The sequence below is a fragment of the Puma concolor genome, chromosome A1 (genome assembly GCF_028749965.1).
Source record: "Puma concolor isolate L17-30 chromosome A1, mPumCon1.1.hap2, whole genome shotgun sequence".
NCBI classification, from domain to species: Eukaryota; Metazoa; Chordata; class Mammalia; order Carnivora; family Felidae; genus Puma; species Puma concolor.
The window spans coordinates 171,198,902-171,220,081 of NC_141667.1; the positions used below are offsets into that span (position 1 = coordinate 171,198,902).

The 21,180-nt window shown below is 43.6% G+C and overlaps 1 protein-coding gene across 1 annotated transcript in view; it reads right to left on the minus strand.

Annotated features, from left to right (window-relative positions):
* The window catches only part of UBAC2 (UBA domain containing 2), a 258,006-nt gene that overhangs the window by 185,216 nt on the left and 51,610 nt on the right, over positions 1 to 21,180 (minus strand). The window contains exon 3 of the mRNA XM_086709047.1: positions 2,079 to 2,648. Coding sequence (XP_086565173.1) covers positions 2,079 to 2,193 — 115 coding nt within the window. The 5' untranslated portion in view covers positions 2,194 to 2,648. The remainder of the gene's footprint in view (positions 1 to 2,078; positions 2,649 to 21,180) is intronic.

The window sequence follows — 21,180 nt, forward strand, 5'->3', positions numbered from 1 at the left end:
CCGCTTGATGTCGCTGCCCTAGATGCTTGCCAACGTGCAAGCAGGATCTCAGGGCATCATCAAAACAGGAAAGATATGCCAAACATCGGAATCTCATCTCCTGACCAGGATATGTCTTCTTCCCAAACTGGTCAGGAGCCTCCCGTCCATCAGAGCAAGGCCAACACCCACCTCCCTCAAGGCTGTTTCAACATAAGTGGGAGCCTATCTCTCACTTGCTCACTTTTTTTTTTCGAATTTAAGTCCAAATTAGTTAACATATAGCGTAATAATGATTTCAGACATAAAATTTAGTGATCTATCACTTACGTACAACACCCAGTGCTCATCCCACCAAGTGTCCTCCTGAATGCCCCACACCCATTTAGCCCATCCCCCACCCACAACCCTCCAGCAACCCTCAGTTTGTTCTATGTATTTAAGAGTTTCTTATGGTTTGTCTCCTCACTTACTCAGTTTTTAAAACATGTTTATTTATTTATTTTGAGAGAGAGAGCACATGCATGAGAGGGGAAGAGAGAGAGAGAGAGAGAGAGAGAGAGAGAGAGAGAGAGAATCCCAAGAAGGCTCCATGTTGTAGAACGTGGGGCTCAATTCCACGAACTGTGACACCATGACCTGAGCTGAAATCAAAGAGTTGGATGCTCAACTGACTGAGCCTCCCAGGCGCCCCTGTTACTTTCTCACTTTTAAGACCTACTCAGGCATGTGATGGTCACTGTTGGGTTAAACACTTAAGTTGTGCTTGCTTGTGTGTCTTTATGGACCATTCATGCTGACCAGTAGTAGCACATTGATTCAAATTGATTCATGTTCGTGTTTTCAACATAATGCCCTAAAACAAAATGCATCCACACGATCTTTTAATTCTCCTTTTTCCAAGGCAAGATCATCATAAAAATAAGTGTAGGAAATTTTTTATCATTCTTATTTCTATTATTGGCAATATTATTGCAAATCTGTGGAAAGGCAATCGAAATGTGCATACACAGGAAGTGTCACCACCACAGCAGCCAATGAAAGAAGAACACGTGAAAATATTTCCTAAATTTCAGAAAATAAGCCGGCAATATGAAGCAAAGTACTCAAAACAAATTGGCTATCAGATATCAGATGCCACTTTTTAATTTTGCTTGTTGACCTTAGCCCTTCTAGTTTTCATGGAAAACTTAAGTCTGGGGCTCTGGACTAGTTGGATTAGTTGTAGTTATCTACATCTTCAGCTCCCTCAGTGTTGTTAGTTGAATTGTGTAACCAAAAGAAGCGTATTGAATTCCTACCCCTAGTACCTCAGAATGTGACCTTATTTGCAAATAGGGTCATTCAGGTGTAATCCATTATGAGGAAGTCATTATGGAGCAGGGTAGGACCCGATCCAGTATGACTGCTCTCCTTATAGGAAGGCACTCATACAGACCCAGGGACAACACCATGTGATAATGGAAGCAGAAGTTGAGAAGCTGGGTCTGCAAGCCAGGGAACACCCAGGATGGCCAGCAAAACCTCAGAAGCTGGAAAAGGCAGGGAAGGGTCTTGCCCTGCAGATTTCAGTGGGAGCACAGCCCTGCTGACTCCTGGATTTGGGACTGATAGCCTCTAGGATTGCGAGGCACTGAAGTTCTGTTGTTTGAAGCCACCCGGTTTGTGTGCTTTGTATGGCAGCCCTAGGCAACACTCAGCTTTTCTCTTTAATTCACATTTAAAATTTCTTCTTTCATCTGCAATTCACCTGTTTCCCTTTGCACTTTCTTAATTTCTACCTAGGGAAAAGCTATGCTGAGATTTTACATCTGCCCGGCAACCATAGGGACTCCGTTTGTCATGCTCTTTATAGCAACACCATTGTCTGAAGGTGACAATTTCTCTGATCTCCTATGCCATGTATATGGTGATAAGATCAGGAGCCAAAAGCTGCACTGTTACAATCTTTCCGCCCATGACATCCACCAAATCTAAAATTGCTTCAAGTTAAGGCTATGGAGCATCTCCATCCAGGATCAAGGAGAAACTGTCAGTCACCTGGCTCCAACCTCTCCCCTTCCCCGCCGGTACCAATCTCTTTCATAGTCACAACTCACCTTGAACTCTGTGCAGATGCATCTGTGGTCCAGTCACTAGGACCAATTCTGATGTTAGGTAAGAGGAATTTGAGAGGTTCCAGTCCGCTGCTCCGTGATGGGGGCTGAATTCCATGCATTTGGGTTCCTGTCGCACCTTGGGCCTTATATTCCTTTATCAAAGCAGGGACACACTACTTTGTGGTCATTGTGTAACTGCCTGTCCTTTTCACACAACGCAAGCAGGGCCCGTTCCTCTTCTTTGTTTCCCCAAGGCTTGGCACAGCGATTGGCGCACAGTAGGGCTTCAATATGTATTCAATTGAATGCGATGAATGAGGGGAAGAAAGCATCAAGCTGCACTTGCTCCTTACTTGCTTCTGACGAGGGGATGGGCTTCGCATTGTCCATATCCAGCATCTACCTCGTGCCCCAATGAATGAGTAGTGTCACACAAGTGTGAATAAAGGATTTCCAAAACCATTGCGAGATGACTTATGTTCCTGGGTGCCTGGCTGGCTCAGTCGGTAGAGCATGTGACTCTTGATCTTGGGGTCGTGAGTCCAAGCCCCATGTTGGGTGTAGAGATGACTAAAAATAAATAAAATGAATAAACTTTTTAAAAAAGATAAATTATGTTCTAGGAAAATCTCAGAACCTCTACTGGTAGAACCACATAAATAAGGGGCTTTAACATTCCCCTTTATGTTGGTTCAGAGATATTATGTATGATAGAAACTGAGGTTGGTAACAAGGTTAAAGTGAGGTGATTGTCCCGATTTGGCAATTGTTTATGTCCTTATGGATATAAACATGGGATTGGAATACTTATTTATAAGGGATTATTCAGCAACGAGCGACCCACCAATGGCCAAAAAGACACAAAAGAATAGCAACCTGAGTTTTCTGAACCAGCAGATAGTAGTGTGTCCTCATGTGCAGGCCAGGAAGGTTCTACCCTGTGCCAACATGCCAGGCCAACTGGGACTCAGATGGACCCTGCATGAGCGAGCCTGACTCTGAGGAGGAAGGAATGCTCATCGAAGTGGGGACATCCTGACACCAAGCTTGGAAAATCCCTACGACCCTGTGTCCCTCTGGGCTGAGTGTCCTTTAATAAACCCTGCCTTTGTGCTCCTACATTCTCCCAATGAAAACATGCCCCAGTGTTCATTATAACACTGCTCTCTGGTGCTGGTACCTCTGTTTTATTCCCCTACAGTTGCTCTGTGTAGTATCCTTAACCAGACCTGCTCCACCAGCCACCAAATGCTAGAACATCTGTTCACTATCCTCCTGATTTGTTATTCATCTCAGAAGTGAGTTTTTCAAACACCTTTAGCCTTCTTTTCTCCAGACTAAATATTTCTGTAGTTTTTCAACCCTTTGATTATTTTTGTTCTTTTTTTTTGAATTCTCGCCAATTTTCCATATATTCTTACACCATAGGGTTTAAAAGGTGTATGTGACTCTATGTATAAAGCAGAGGCATAAAATATCAACGGTCACGACATATTTGTGATGAAAACAGACAAGGTCTAATCTCTTATTCCAGACTTCCTAAAGGAAAAGAAAAGAGATTCTAACACAATCTGCTAATAAACCACAGAGTTAGATCGATAAGGAAAACAATCCACATGAGTCCTTAAGATAAAAGATATCATTAAAATTTTTTTTAACATTTATTTATTATTGAGAGATAGAGACAGACCATGATCATGAGAGGGGCAGACACAGAATCTGAAGCAGGCTCTAGGCTCTGAGCTGTCAGCACAGAGCCCGACGAGGGGCTCGAACCCACCAACCGTGAGATCATGACCTGAGCCGAAGTTGGACGCCCAACCGACTGAGCCACCCAGGCGCCCCTAAAAGGTATCATTTTAAAAATTATTTCAGACTATCACTCAGCCATCAAAAAAGAATTAAATTTTGCCATTTGCAATGATGTGGGTGGAACTAGAGGGTATTATGCTAAGCAAAATAAGTCAGTTAGAGAAAGACAAATATCATATGATTTCACTGATATGTGGAATTTAAGGAGCAAAACCATGAACAGAGGGGAAGGGAAGGAAAAATAAAATCAGACGAAAACAGTGAGGGAGGCATACCATGAGAGAGACTCTTAACTCTGGAGAACAAACTGAGGGTTGCTGGAGGGGAGGTGGGGGGATGGGCTACATGGGTGATGGGCATGAAGGAGGGCACTTGTGATGAACACTGGGTGTTTAGTCATGAATCACTAAGTTCTACCCTGAAACAAATACTACACTATATGTTAACTAACTTGAACTTAGATAAAATCTTGAAAGGAAAAAAAAATAACAATAAATAAAAACAAAAAATTATTCCAAGCTAATTAATAGAACAACTTTTTATTCCTGGTAGTTTATATAAATTCCAGCTAATGGTCCATCACGCCAAATATGAAAAGATCAGGGCCTTTTATCAACAATTCTATTTTAATTTTTTTTAACGTTTATTTATTTTTGAGACAGAGAGAGACAGAGCATGAATGGGGGAGGGTCAGAGAGAGAGGGAGACACAGGATCTGAAACAGGCTCCAGGCTCTGAGCCGTCAGCACAGAGCCCGACGCGGGGCCCGAACTCACGGACCGCGAGATCATGACCTGAGCCAAAGTCGGACGCTTAACCGACTGAGCCACCCAGGCACCCCAATAATTCTATTTTAAAAAAATGATTTGGGGATGCCTGGGTGGCCCAGTTAAGCATCCGACTTCGGCTCAGGTCATGATCTCACGGTTCATGAGTTCCAGCCCTGCATTCAGTTCTGTGCAGCCTGCTTCGGAGTCTGCCTCTTTCTCTGCTCTTCTCCCGCTCACGTTCTCTCTCTCTCTCTCTCTCTCTCTCTCTCTCTCTCTCAAAAATAAATAAACAGGGGCACCTGGGTGGCTCAGTCAGTTAGGCATCTGACTTCGACTCAGGTCATCGACCTCATAGTCCATGAGTTTGAGCCCCATGTCAGGCTCTATGCTGACAGCTCGGAGCCTGGAGCCTGCTGTGGATTCTGTGTCTCCCTCTCTCTCTGTCCCTCCCCCACTCATACTCTGTCTTTCAAAAATGAATAAATGTTAAAAAAAAAATAAAAAAAATAAACATTAAAAAGAAAAAGAAATGATTTGTAAACTGTTACCATATGTTATACATTATCATCTTAAAATGTGAACACGAAAATGTTATGTACATAAAATCGAAATAGGTAATTGTGTCTTCTATGTTTTTTATGGCACGTTGATACACTGGAGTTGCTGAATGACTCTAGGTATTTGCTCAAGTTCTCAAGAGAGCTGGGTGGTGTGTGCAGCTGGGAAGCGCCCAGAGCCTGGGGCCTGGCTTCAAATCCCAGCTCTGTTCTCGACTAAGTGTACACCCCCAGACCCTTAACTCCCTTCCTTTCCTCATGTGTGAACAGGGAGTGATGGTAGTAATAATACCTGCCTTTAAGGGTCTTCTGAGCAGTAAATAACTTAATACATTAAAAACAACAAGTGTCCAACTTTGGCTCGGGTCATGATGTCAATGTTCACGAATTCCAGCCCCCTCTGAGCTGTCAGCACAGAGCCTGGAGCCTGCTTCGGATTCTGTGTCTCCCTTTCTCTCTGTCCCTTCCCCATTCACGCTTTGTCTCTCTTTCTCTCTCAGAAACAAATAAACATTAAAAACAATTAAAAACAACAACAACGCCACTTAGGACAGGCCCTGCCCATAGTAAGTTCTTGCAATTATTGTCATGATCATTTCCGTAATTATACTCTGAACGTTAGCAAGGAGGCTAAAAAAGTTCTCAACATTGAGCCTGTCTATTTGTGCCAGAACTCTCATGAGACAGTTGGTTCCTAAAGCAGCAATTAGAAATGAAGAATCAGAACAGTGTGATCATGCCGTTTGACGAAGGTCCCAGGGATGCAGGTTGCGGCTTAGCTCAGCTGCTCTCTCTGTTCCCGGGGTGTGCTAACAGCAAACAGAGGGAGAGGAGAGTTCTCTTGCTCCTCCTCATTCCTCCAGGCCCCACCTCTGGTGTGCTCATCTCTGCAGCATCTCTCACTGGCCTGAGATCCAAATGATGCCTCAAGTGTCCACAGGAGCCTCATGTAGAGAAGCAGCTGGGCATAAACCGTCAACGGACACAACTAGCTTGCACACTAATCACACAGCAATATTCTCCCATGGACACAAACGAAAGTACTTTTTCCCTGTGTTTAAAAACACAGGCTCAGTCGGTTAAGCATCTGACTTCAGCTCAGGTCATGACCTCACCATTCATGCATCGGGTGAGTTCATCCTCCGCTTCAGGCAAGCCCCCGCTTCTCTCTCTCTCTCTCTTTCTCTCCCTCTCTCTCTGCCCTTTGCTCACTTGCACCCCACTCCTCTCAAAAAGTGAAACAAAAATTTAAAAAAATGAAAACACAGACTTACTGGATTTGTCTTTCCTCTTCACTCTTTTGGTAGTGACCCAGATACAGAGAACTGTTTTTGGTTGGTTGTTTTCATAAAAAAAAGTCAACAATACAGGCATCTAATAACAGTCTCTGAAGAGTTAGGAACAAGAGGGATTGGTAGAGATCAGTTGAACTGACTAGCACGTGTCCCATCTAAAGGGTTGAGTAATCCTAAGCTCTGCTCAGGATGCCATGAGGAAATGGGGAAAACAGAAATGCAGCCCAGACTTTTGGACTTTAGTAAGGAATTTCCCAATTGTTTAATGGTGGCTCCCATTAATGTATGTAGACTGATCAAAATCATGCTGCAGAAAGGCCACAGGTGCAGGATGTCGACTCCACAGTGCCATGGGGGTGCCATTACCATTGTAACGTGGACATGATATCAATGGTGACCCTGGAGTTGTGCAACACGGTGGCATGGGTCCAAACCACAGTAAGCAAGGGCTCTCTATATCTCTGAGCAGAGAGTCTCTAAGACACTTTTTCAGACATTAGTGTGCACGAAACCAGTGAGATGCCTGTTTACAATCAGAGTCCTGAGGCTCGTTACCTGAGATTCTGAGGGGAGGCCCAGGAATTTGCATTTAAAAAAACAAACATTTTTAGTAGTCTTAATTTTTTAGAAAAGCTTTAGATTTACAGGAAAATTGGAAAGATAGTTCAAAGAATTCTCATAACCCCTACAGCCAGTTCTCCTGTCATTAACGTCTTACGTTACTATGGTCCATTTGTGGCAAACCAGTATTGATACATTATATGAAATAAAGGCCATACTTCATTTAGGTTTCCTTAGTTTTTACCTACTGTCCTTTTTCTGTTCTAGGATCCCATCCAAGTGCCACATTACATTTAGTTGTCATGTCTCTTTAGGCTTTTCTTGACCGTGACAGTTAAAAAAAGTTTTTTTTTTTTTAATGTTTATTTATTTTTTAGAGAGAGAGGGAGACACAGAATCTGAAGCAGGGTCCAGGCTCCGTGGGGCTCAAACCCATGAACAGTGAGACCGTGACGTGGGCCAAAGTCAGACACTTAACTGACTGAGCCACCCAGGAGCCCCTTGGCCATGACAGTTTTATGTCTTTCTTTGTTTTCTATGACCTTAACAGTTTTGAGGACTACTGGTCAAGAAGCTTGCAGGGTATTATACCTTTATTAGAACTTGTGTGGTGTTTTTCTCATGATAAGATTGAGGTCATGGATTGTTGGGGAAAATACCACAAAGGTAAAAATCCTATTTTCATCACACAATGTCAAGTATACACACTATCAACCTGACTCATTACTGCTCTTCTTGACCCTGATCACCTGGTTGAGGTCGTATCAGTCAGGCTTCTCTGCTATAGATGTTACACCGCCATTGCTTTCATACTCTCCTTTTTGGAAGGAAGTCACTATGGGCAGCCCACACTTGAGCAGGAAGTTCTGTTCCACCTCTCTGAGGACGTAGTATGTATATAAATTACTTGGAATTCTTCTGCATGGGAAATTTGTCTTTTCTCCCACATTTATGTATTCAACCATTTGTTTATATCGGTATAGACTCATGGACATTTATTTTATACTTCAGGTTATAACCCAATACTACTTTATTTGTTTTGTTGCTCAAATTATTTCAGTGTTGGCCCCTGGGGGCTGGTTCAGTTGGCTCCTGTGTCTCTTTGATGTACCCTAATCAATGTGGGTTTTGAGTCAGCATTTTTATAAAGCTCCCAAGTGACTCTGGTGCAGGTGGTCCAAGGACCGCATGGCCCCCGGCGTGTGCCATGAGCTCTGCTAACCACAGAATCCCACCCAGTCATTGATGCCTTCAGCAAGCGGTAAAGAATAACCCCTCTGTCTGCTATACCCATTTAGCAAACACTTACTGAATGTCATCCCCATGCCTCCTCCCTGCCAGGCACTGTGCTAGATTCTAGCAATGCAGAGCTTGCCCAGGAATTCAGACCTGGGTGGACATGCTCTGCGGGAAATATGGATGTGGTTAACAAGAGAGAGGAAAAGAGTACCTGTCAACCCTTTCACCCATCCCTAGAAAAGAACACATTAAGAATTGAGAGAATGGGGGACATCGGAGGGGTTGGGCTGAAAAGCACCTATAGAAGATTTGGAATTAAGCAGAAAGAAAATGCCTTATCCTCTGAGACTGGAGAAGAGGAAATTGGCTCCAGAAATTTTTACAGATTGGTTGGTGTTAGGGGGGCGGCATGTTTGAGGTCACCTAACCAGCTTTAATTTTCCGGATTAAACAGGAGGCCAGGTCACCCTTTCTAGAGGGAGGCTCAGGAGACACAGTGTTGGAAGGCATTAAAGTTTTGAAATCGTGGTTGGCGGGGAGGGGTGCATTGGTTGCAATCCAGTCAGAAGACAAAACCACAGCAAAAACTTGGAAAGAGAGAGTTGAATATAGAATTGATAACTACTCCAGGACAACTCCAAGATATCACAGAGGAGGCGGCTACCACCTCACCTCTCAGGCTACACAAACAAAGGAAAGAGGTTGGAGTGATTAAAACCTTACCACTTAGAGGGGTGCTCCCAGCCCTCAAAGGAGGGTGTACTGGCCGGTTGGTGATGGTGGGGAGCAATAAAACTGCGTCTGCAAATGTTGGAGCCCCTGGAAACCGGATTCGGCTGCTCTTACAGGAAGGCACTGCCCCTTCTGGGTGAAGAGACATTTGTTGGGGTGTTGCTCAGAGGAATCACAAGCAGAAAGAAGGTCACAGGGCCCTCCTTCTCCCTCTAGTCTTGAAGCCTTCCTGTAGCACCTCTAATTGGTAGAGCCCAATGTGTGGTGCGCAGGGTCTCAGCCTAGCATCACGAAGCCACGTTGAGAGGCACAGGTTTGGAACTGAGAGGCAATGACCGTGATGGGCCACCTCTCAACCATGTGACTGACATTTAGGAAGTGTATACACCTGAGGGTCTGGACACTGGCTGAATTTCTTTCCTCCCTTGCCTGCAAATCATTTCTTGTTCTCCTAGGCCTTTTTCCATATTGGAGATTTCTTCTCTTCCCAGGGGTCAGCCACGGATTCCCTTGGTTGTTAAACTTCTCCCAGAAAAGTCCTGATGGATCATCTGGTTCAAAAGGAACCAAAAGTTTACTAATCGACCCAGCAAGTGGATAAACAAAATGTGGTATATACATGTCATGGGCTATTATTCAGCCTTAAAAATGAAGGAAATTCTGACACGTGCTACAACATGAATGAACCATGAGGACATTATATAAGCCAGTCATTAAAAAAAGACAAATACTGTATGATTCTGTTTATATGAGGTCCCTAGAGTAGTCAAATTTATAGAGACAGAAAATAGAATGCGGTTGCCAAGGACAACATGGGGGGGAAATGGGAAACTATTGTTGAATGGGTACAGCGTTTCAGTTCTGTGGGGGGGCGCCTGGGTGGTTCAGTCAGTTAAACCTCCAACTCTCATGGGTTCGTGAGTTCAAGCCCAGCATCAGGCTCCGTGCTGACAGTGTAGAGCCTGCTTGGGATTCTCCTTCTCTCTCTCTCTCTCTCTCTCTCTCTGCCCTTCCCCTGGATTGTGCTCTCACTCTCTTTCATTCTCTCTCTCTCTCTCAAAATAAATAAACTTAAAAAAAAAAAGAAAGAAAAATGCAGATGGATGTTGGTGATGAATGTACTTTATGCCACCGAATGTACACTTAAACATGATGAAGATGGTGAATTTTATATTATGTGTATTTTACCACAGTGAAATCTTTTTTCGAAAGACCTAAAACAAGGTTACAGCTGGAAGGGATGGGTAGGTGGCCCTTGGCCTGGTGTGTCACATGTGTCTACTTGGTGATTCATTCCTCAACTCAACTTCGTGAGCAGCAGTTTCCAGGCCTCGCCCGGAAGTTCCAGTGAGCCCGCGTCCCCATTTGCCCTGCTGCACACATACCCTGAGATGCACAGGTGCAGAGGCAGCCCTCCCCCCTCTATCAGTGGATAATAATTCTAGCTAATATTAACCCAGCATTTACAATATGCCACATGTGTTAACCAGAACACACTCTGTTCTCATCCCCATATTACTGATGAGGAAACGAAAGCTCAGAGAGGTGACTAGCTTTAGGTCACCTAACTGCTGAGTGGAGAAGCCAGGACTGATCCAGGGCTCCTAGACAGAGCCTGTGCCCTCATCGCTGCACTCTACCGCCCCCTAGTGGACTCTGGTCTCGCCTTGTCTCACCAACACTGTGCTCCCGGGTACGAGCACCGGTTTCTCTCGCCCTGGGTAACAAGTCATTTCACAGCAGTTATTTTATGCTTCCGGTGCGGTGTAGCGATCCGGGCAGGGCACGCCCCTCCTTTCGGCCCTGACACCACACTGGCTGTGTACGGCAAGTGGCTGAGTTAGGCTGCATGCCTGGTGAGGCTCCCCAGGTCCTCACCTCCCAGGAACAGCCCTGCCCGCCCCTGAGGCTTGTGGGGGGATTGTCCTAGGTTGGTCATAAGGTTCCATCACTCCCTGCAGGAACCTCTCTGATAGATTTTAGAGTTTTCTTAAGCCTCTCTGGTTGTATTGATCCTTGGAACTGCAAAGAAAACTGCTGGATTGGGGTGCCTGGCAGGCTCAGTCCAAGGAGCATGCTAGTATTGATCTTGGTGTCCTGAGTTTGAGCAGCACAAGGGGTGTAGAGATTACTTGCACAAACAAAACTTAAAAAACAAACAAAAAAACCCCACAAAACCTCCTGGATTTTTATATCCCAAACATACAAAGTGTTTTCAAACCAACAACTCTCCAAGCTTCTCTCTTGATCTGAGTGGTCTGCATGGGATTGTGCATGGGGTATCTGTCCCTTGAGAAATGGCTTTTCTACACCACACAGGCCATATTGGGTGCCTTCAGGATTTCAGGCAGGTAAGTCCAGGTATCTTGGGTGACCCCGATATCTTTTGTTGTTGGATCCAGGATTCAGCTGAGGTTCCACACATTGCATTTGGTTGTGATGTTGTCTGGTCTTTTTAAATCCAGAATAATCCCCCACCTTATTGTTTATTGTTTTGTCTCCTGGAACTTTCTGGGAGAGTTCAGGTGAGTTGTTTTAGATTGTCTCCTAGGCTGAATTTGTTGAATAGTTTCTTCATGATCGGATTCACTTTAAATCTTTTTGGCAAGATTACTTCATAGATGACGTTTTGTACTTATTGCCTCCTATCACAAGGCACAAAAAACTTCCTTTGGGAATTGCACATTCGACAATTATATATTGACAGTGTATCCCGTGGTGGGCTGAGAACTCTGCTGTGCAATAAGTATGCACGGGTGCCATTGGTATGATTGTGAGGGGACAGATCAAAAAAACCCAGAACGGCCGGCTTATCAATTGGAAATAGGCTTGGCTACACACAACAGAAAATTCAGCTCACGGTAGCCACCAAATAGAGGTTTGGGTTTTGGTTTTGATTTTCATTTTGTTTTTTTGCACAGCTGCAAGTCCAGAGCTGATATGATAGCTTCACCACGTTCAGGATCTCTTTCTCTCTTTCTCTCTGCCATCATTAGGGTGTCACTTTGGTTTCCATGGAGCCAAGATGGCTTCTGCCCCTCAGACATTTGTCTTCCTTCCAGGCAGGAAGGAGAAAAGGGGCATACCTACTGATTCTGCTTTCCTTTGAAGGTCACCCAATGATTCTGCTCACATCTCACTGCTCACATCTCGCTGAAAGCAGCGCCCAATGATTCTGCTCACATCTCACTGGTTAGGACTGTGTCACATCGTCCACCTAATATGCAAGTTTGTCTGGGAACACTGCTACCATGAACTAAAACAGGGCTCTATTAGTAAGGCAGGAGGGGAGAATGGCTATTAGGTAGGCAACCGGCAGTCTTTGCCATGGAGGATAACAAAGATATTTAATGGCCGGAAAGACAGCGAAACAGATTAAACATGAGAATTTAAAAGTTCCTACCAACCTAGGGAAAACCTGATTGTTCTGCAGGCACGGTAACAAGTAGCCATCAGAACTGGTGTTATTCCACTCGATCGATCAATGACAACTTGCCTCGGTGAACATGCATTTACAAGCTGACCAATTAGTTCAACCCCTGTCTTTTGAAAATAAGTCAATCAGAGATGGACTCACTTTAATAAATACACCAAGTGCCAACCAATCAATAATAACTCAGCCAGTGACCACACTTCTCCGGATGATGTTAATCCACTTGCGCCTCTGAAAGTGTCCCAATCCCTGACTCATGTTCCCAAAACCCATTGTAAGTCAACACTGTATTCTGCACAGGGAGACAGAGTCTAGCCAGCATAGCTCTCCCTTGTTATGTAAACAATGACTTCAGCTTTGTTTTCTCATTTTGGATATTAAATGTGGTCCCATTATAATAAAACCAGAATCATGCTTTTTAATTTGTTTGTATCCTCCATGGAGGACTCATTTCCCAAGCAAAGACATCACACATCTCCATCCATAGCTTTAGTGGACGAAGCCCTAAAGCATCCAGAGATGTCTTCATGCATTCAGCAACACAGGGTGATGGAGAAAAGTGAAACCATGACCAAAGCACCTCACTTTGGGGAATCCAGATGTTGACAGCTACCGGTGATCTGTCTGTTCAGAGCAGACCTCTTGCTTACCATCAAGAAATAGAGAATAGAGGTGAGACACCAGCTGAACGGGTTAGGGCAGGAGTAGTCACGCTATGATCTGGGGGCCAGTCTGCCTCCCCTCCGATCCACATGCACCCCACACTTAGCCTTGTATTTAATATTTTTATTCATGTTTTTTTTTAATTTTTGAGAGAGAGAGAGAGAGAGCAAGTGTGAATGGGGGAGGGGCAGAGAGAGAGGGAGACACAGAATCTGAAGCAGGCTCCAGGCTCTGAGCTGTCAGCCCCATGAACCATGAGATCAAAACCTGATCTGAAGTCAGGAGCTTAACCGACTGAGCCATCCAGGTGCCCCTGTATTTAATATTTTTAAATCGTTACATTTGGGGGAAGGGGGATAACCTTTTTTTGTTGTTGTAGTGGTGGTAGTAAACTATACCTAACATGAAATTCACAGTTTAACTATTTTTATGTGTACAGTTCAGTGACATTAAGTATGTTCACAATGCTGTGTAACAAATACTACTCTGCATTTCTGGAACCTTTTCATCATCCTCAACAGAAACTCTTATACCCATTAAACACTAACTCTCCATTTCCTCCTCCCTCCAGCCCCTCGTAACCACTGCTCTACTGTCTGTCTACAAATTTGCCTATCTTAAGTACCTCATAGAAGTGGAATGACACAATATTTGTCTTTTTGTGTCTGGCTTATGACATAATAAGCTTATGGCTTATTGTGGCCTTAGCGTAATATTTTCAAGATTTACCCATGTTGTAGCATGTGTCAGAATTTCCTTCCTCTTAAGGAAGGCTGAATACTAGTCCATTGTGTGCATATACCACATTTTGTTTGTCCATTTGTCTTATTGATGAATATTGATGAATCTTTGGGTTGTTTTCACCTTTTGGCTGTTGGGACTGTCGCTGCTATGAACATTTGTGTACAAGTGTAAGTGTAACATTTTACATTTATATTAGCAACTACATCATCTTCTCTCTCTTTTGCCTCTTGGCATTCCAAGTCTAAAATAGTTCCTCTCTGGCCCTCTCCAGGCAAAGTATGCCAAGTCCTAGTATAAGGGATGGGTGCAGGACAGAGAGCCATCCTGGCCGCGGTCGACTCACACTGGCTTGTTGAATGAGGAGGAAAGAAGAGCTGGTATTTGCTGGGAATGAGTGTGTGGAGTTTGTCTCTGCTTATTAGGGCCACCGTAGCAAAGTACCACAGACTAGGTGATGTGAAACAACAAAAATTTATTTCCTCCCAGTTCTGGAAGCTGGAAGCCAAAGATTAAGAGGACAGTAGGATTGGTTTCTTCTGGGGCCTCCCTCCTTGGTTTGTCAATGACTGTTTTCTCCCTGTATCTTGACGTGGTCTTCCCCTGTGTGTGCCTGTGTCATAATCTCCTGTTCTTACAAAGACTCAAATCTTGTTGGGATTAGGACCTACCTTCGTGACCTTATTCAGACTTAATTACATCTTTAAAAGCCCTGTCTCCAAATACAGCCACATTCTGAGCTCCTGGAAGGTAGAGCTTCAACCCAAACATTTTGAGGGCACACAATGTAGCCTGTAACGGGGCCCATACTCCACCCAGGAGGGAGCAGGGCTTTAAAAGACCAACACCTTCTTGACTCAACCTGCTGGTGATGATGTTGGGAGTGAGGAAAGATACACAGATGTACTCCTGCCCTCATAAATATTAGTTCAGAAACTGGGTAGCTCTGAGTCTGCTAGTGGAGAAAACTCACTGCCCTAAAGATTTGCTGAGGACAAGTGCCAAGGAACTTCCTTTTTTGACAGAATGTGTTTTTATAAAATTTCCTAGATTTTTTTCTTGTGACAATAAAGAGTACGAAAAAAAAAAAAAAAAAAAGAAGAAGGAAAGAAAAAATCCAGTATAATTTTAGCAGCAATTAACCTGAATTCAGGGAGGGGTGCTTTTGCCCTGCTGCAAGCTGGGCTATGGCAAAGCTGTCCAGTCCGGTTTTCTGCTGGGAATTCTGCTCTCAGAACTTTCTCTGCCCTGAGGACACCGTTACCACCCTCACCCCTGTCCATACTTACCTCGTCTCTATTCCAAAAAAATCACGACCAGAGGACACTTTAAAGGAACATGACCAGATACACTTTGGTGCCATTAAGTGACCCTGCCACTCAGTGGAGGTAGCGGGGGCCAAACTCGTGTCACATTTTTCTTTCCTCCCTTGGCTCGGAGGCAGAAAATACTACAGTTTCTGACCTATGAAATGAATAAAAAAAAAACAAAACCCAGCCCACACGTCCCCACACTTCAACTCCCCACTGACGGAACAAGAATAGAAACTTTGAAATGTTTAGAACAAAAATTTTCACACAGACTGACCTTGTTTCCTTTTAGGACACTGGAGCGGATTCTGGTCAGATGAATTTGAAACAGCAGTGATAAAAGATCCAATTGCAAGAACTATAATAAGACAATCCTTTTGAAGTATCGTAAAACCAGCAAATATCTCCAGTGCCCCCAAAACTGGTTTGGAAAATGTAGCATGGTTTGTTTTAGGGAGTGGTTCTTGAAGAACCATTTAGAAGAAGCTACTTACCTACCAGCTAGATTTGTAAAAAAAATTTTTTTAATGTTTATTTATTTTTGAGAGAGACAGACACAGAGCACGAGTCGGGGAGGGGCAGAGAGAGAGAGGGAGACACAGAATACGAAGTGGGCTCTAGGCTCTGAGCTGTCAGCACAGAGCCTGATGTGGGGCTTGAACTCATGAACCGTGAGATCATGACCTGAGCTGAAGTTGGATGCTTAACCGACTGAGCCATCCAGGTGCCCCTACCAGCTAGATTTAAGTACAGTGGATTAGATATTAAACATGAAAGATCCAGGGGTGCCTGGTTGGCTCAGTCAAAAGAGAATGTAACTCTTGATCTCCGGGGTGTGAGTTCGAGCCCTGTGTTGGGTGTAGAGATTACATACATACATACATACATACATACAAATAAACTTAAAAAATAAAAATAAAAGACTCAGTCAGCCAGCGTATAATTTCACACACCTAATGCCATTAGTATAGTGTTCATTCTACTTAGATGAGCAATGCACTCCCTTCCTGAATTTCCTCTGGGCTCTGTTTCCTGTAACTGCTGTTTTCAGCAGCATTTCTCATTTCCTTCTTTGGATATGTTTTCTCAGACCTTCCTTTTCTCACCAGTTTTTCCTAGTTGGGACCTCCTTTGCTTCTGTCAACTTTCACATTCTGTATCGTCTCCTATTTGGACCTCCCATCCCCTATGGAAGGAAGGACCAATGCCTCCAGAAGTTAGTCCTAGAATCAGAAGCTGGTGCATCACCGGGGCTGATCTAGGTCTAACTCGTCGGGGGGGGGGGGTCTCTCACCTTGTCAGGTGACTTTATCTAGTGCACGGCACATAGTTTGGGTTTGTGCCCAGTAAGGTTGGATTCTGTTACTGCAGAGATAGGCTGGACCTAGCAAGACGTTGGTGGGTGCCAGCAGAGATGAACAGGTAACTAAACACAGGAAATACCAGGAATGTAAATACAGTCTGTCTTAGAAATAAACTCTAGGGGCACCTGCGTGCTTCAGTTGGTTGAGCCTCTGACTCTTGATTTCAGCTCAGGTCATGATCTTACGGTTTTGTGGGTTCAAGGCCTGCGTCGGGCTCCATACTGAGCATGAAGCCTGCATGGGATTCTCTCTCTCTCCTCCCCCCTCTCTGCCCATCCTCCGCTCACTCTGTCTCTCTCAAAATACATAAATAAATAAACTAAAAAAAAAAATTAAAAAAAAAGATCACATACGTCTGTGTGCTCTGCTCTCTTGCATGAAGACCACCACCCACCCAGCCTTGGTAATACTGTTATTGCATCAATAATATGAATATACAATTCTCACACTCTCATCTAAGACCAGCTCCTTCACTTTTGAATTGTATCTCCTTATCTGTCAACTATGCAAGAATAGATGTGGTTCTTAATAGTCTCTCCTGAAAGAACTATTTTCACTTCTTTTTTTTTTTTTTTTTTAAATTTTTTTTTTTCAACGTTTATTTATTTTTGGGACAGAGAGAGACAGAGCATGAACGGGGGAGGGGCAGAGAGAGAGGGAGACACAGAATCGGAAACAGGCTCCAGGCTCTGAGCCATCAGCCCAGAGCCTGATGCGGGGCTGGAACTCACGGACCGCGAGATCGTGACCTGGTTGAAGTCGGACGCTTAACCGACTGCGCCACCCAGGCGCCCCTTTTTTTTATATTTTTTAAAAAAAATTTTTTTTTCAACGTTTATTTATTTTTTATTTTCACTTCTTATTAGATGCTTTAAAAATATTTTGCTCAAGAATATATACCTTTTTATTCTTTTCCTGCTTTCCCACTATTTTCTGTTCCCCATGATGAAGAATCTCAGGCTGGCCCTTGCTGCGCGCATTTCCTCACCTCCCGTCCTCTCTTCATTCCAATCCATTCCAGGCAGGCTTTTGACCCACGACTCACTGGAATTGTGCTCAGTCGAGTCATTAGTGACACATACCTGGCAAGATCCAATGGTCAGTCCTTTGTCCTTAGCACAGTTGACCTCTTAGCAACGTTGGACATTCACTCCCATCTTCTTTAAAAAAAAAAAAAATCGGGGCACCTGGGTGGCTCAGTCGGTTGAGCATCCAACTTTGGCTCTGCCCATTTTTCTATTGGGTTATGTGTCATTGTCTTAGTAATCTGTAGGAGTTTTTACAAATACATTCTGAATTATTAAGAGGCTTTTTGGTCCTTATATACATTGCAAATATCTCCTCCCAGTTCATAATTTGTCTTTTTACTTTTTAATATTGGTTTTCAATGAATAGAAATGTAAAATTTATTCATTTTCCTCCTCCATGGTATGTGCTCTTTATGTCTTTTTTACAAAGACATTCTTTCATTGCTGAGGTCATAAAATTATTTGTCTATACTTCCTTCAAAAAATTTTTAAGGTTTGCTACTCACATGTAGGTCTTTTTTTTTTTTTTTTTTTAAGTAGGCTTCATGCCCATCATGGCTTGAACTCACGACCCTGAGATCAAGACTTGAGCTGAGATCAAGAGTCAGACATTTAAGGGGTGCCTGGATGGCTCAGTCAGTTGAGCGACCGGCTCAGGTCACGATCTCATAGTTTGTGGGTTCGAACCCCGTGTCAATCTCTGTGCTGACAGCTTGAGCCTAGATCCTGTTTCTGGATTCTGTGTCTCCCTCTCTTTCTCTGCCCCTCCACCACTTGCAGTCTGCCTCTCTCTCTCTCTCAAAAATAAACATTAAAAAAAGATTAAAAAAAAAAAGAGACATTTAACCGACTTAGCCACCCAGGTCCGAACATGTAGGTCTTTAATCCAAGTGGAACCTATTTTTGTAGGTTAAGTGAGATGGGAATTTAATTTTAATATTTGTTTCTGTATGATAACCACCAGCTCAAGCTTCTTTCTGAAAACACTTTCTTCACTTGGCTTTGGGACATCACACACTCCCCATCTTCCTTCCACCCGACTCATTGCTTCTTGGTCTTCACTGCTGGCTCTTCTTCCTCTCTGCACTCTCTAACTGATGGAATGACCCGGGAGTACCCCTCTCCTCTTGTCTGTCTAAATTTCTCTCAATATTCTCTCTCTAGATAATCTCATCCAAGTCAATGGCTATGAATAACACAGCCATGGATGCTGAACACTCCCAAGTTCCCATCCTCACCCTCTTCTTTCATATCTCCACATGGCTCACTCCTTCCCATCTCCCGGGGTTCCCATCAACGTCACCTCCTCAGAGAGGCCTTCCCTGACCATACGAGGCAAATATCATTACCTGTAACTCTCTCTGTACTGACCTTGCTTTATTTTATATCAACACATCATCAGTTACCTCCAGACCTTATATTAGAAATCTATCCTATACTGTCTGTCCAGCACTCAGGTATATATGTCATGGGCTTTGAACTGTTTGCTGATGCATCCAAATGTCTAGGCACAGTGCCTGGTGCATTATAGATGCACAGTAAACATTTGCAGTAAAAGAAACAATGATAATCATTTAATACAGCACTGCATAGTCTGTGAGGAGCATTTGTACGGATCATGTTCTCCTAGAATCAATTTAATCCTCAGAGGGATGGTTTTCCCCCATATTTGTGAATATCAGCAATCATCTCTCTTCCTTCAGAGGCATCTTAAAATTGTTTGCTCAGAATGCTTAGCATTGTCCCCAGTTCTATGCATTATTAGGTGTGTGACTGTCACTGGACGAGATTGAACTGTAACATCTCGTCAATGACTTCAGGCTATGACAGCTGTCATTCAGCTTTTCATACAAAAGGGATGTAGTTCTAAGAAAGCCACAAGCAATTTAAATGAAGGCACCTTCAAAGGTGTTTGAATATTAAATCTAAAAAAAAAAACAACAACAGGGTTATTAGATTAGTGGTTCTCAATAATTTCTTTTCAGGCAGAATACAAGCCCATGGGCTGCTCTGATTTTTATACAATCATAAACATTTTTGCTGGAAGCAAAATACTATGGTCTTTGAATAATACTACAGAACATTTTTATTCGCCACAACTGCCAGAATCACATTCCACATTTACACACGGGGTTATCTAGCAGGCATGGTCTTCATGTCAAAGCCCCTCCAGGAGATGTAAAGACAATATCCAGACCTCTATCCACCTTACATTATTGCTAAGCCAGTAAATATAGGTAGCAAAACCATAAAAACACCTATGTGGCAGATTTGAGCCGCCAGATAAATTTATTCACTTACTATGTCTATTGAGGGTTTTTGAACCTAAGACACAAGAACTTGGTCACTTTGGTCAAATTACTAGTTCGCACTCTGACTCGTTCCACAACACAAATAGAATGTATTTGTACATATCTCTCCCTGAGGACACAAAAAGGGAGCTTGAGGCTGATATTAAAATAGATTTCTCATTCTCTAAGAACTTAGTGGGCTGTTTCTGTTATCGAAAGTTCTGGCACCATGGGTCAGGCTTTACTGGGTGCTGACAGCTCACAATATCTAAGCGCACATTCAAGACAAGGTGGGAAAGACTCTGACACTTCGCAGGGAGGCAGTGAAGCTCTAAGGCCTGTTGACAGAGCTGTCGAAGGTGGGTGACAAATTGTAAAACAGGGGGCCCTGAACAGTCAAAGCTTCTTCCCGGCAACAGCAAACCGTCCTCACAGAAATCTCTGGCAGAGGTGGTTGGACTGAATGACACTCACAGACAGTGAAACAGAAACTGAATCAAGAGGAGTGACTTGCTTGGGGCGCTAAAGAAACACAACACTAGTCTTAAATAAATCCAAAAACAGCAGTGTGTCCAGTGGTCTGGACATTGGGGGTTCAGATACAGAATACATATCACCTGGAAAGTCTCAGGAGCTCCCTCCGATTCTAAGAGGCGTGATGGACATTAGTCAGGGGAGGCTCACTGCCATAACATGTAATCGACAAAGCTGACTGGCTTCAGCACAGAAGAGTCGCAACCCATGATGGGCAGGTGTGGGCCAGGAGGCTGTTCCACATGGTCACTCAAAGACTCTGTGGCTCTTGTCTTCTGGACCCCGAGAGTCCTCAGAAGATTCTCTGCATCCAACCAACAGACAAGGGGTGAGAGACTCTTAGAAAATCTGAAGATGGATTAGGGACCACATTCTGCTGGCCACAACGAGTTGCATAGACTACCTCTAGACAGCGGGGACTTGGGAAGCGCAGACTAGCTGTGTGACCGGGAAGGAGAGGATTAGTTTGAGATCTGTGAGCACTAGCAGCTTCCGATACAAACTTTTGGTGAAAGAATAAAACTCTGTTTTGAAAACAAACTTGTTAAATTTGAAAAAAAAAAAAAAAAAAAGGACTGAATCTCAAAGCAGATTCTATAAGAGGTCATATATTGAATTTGAGTAATGCTGTCTGTTTTCAAAAATGTTCTTTGGGCCACCACTTTTGGAATTTCCTTCAGAAGCAGCACAGAAATTCAGTTCTACTCAGTCACCCTGGTATAAGCCAATCCTCAAAAGATTGAATTTATTCATCATATGACTGACATCCATC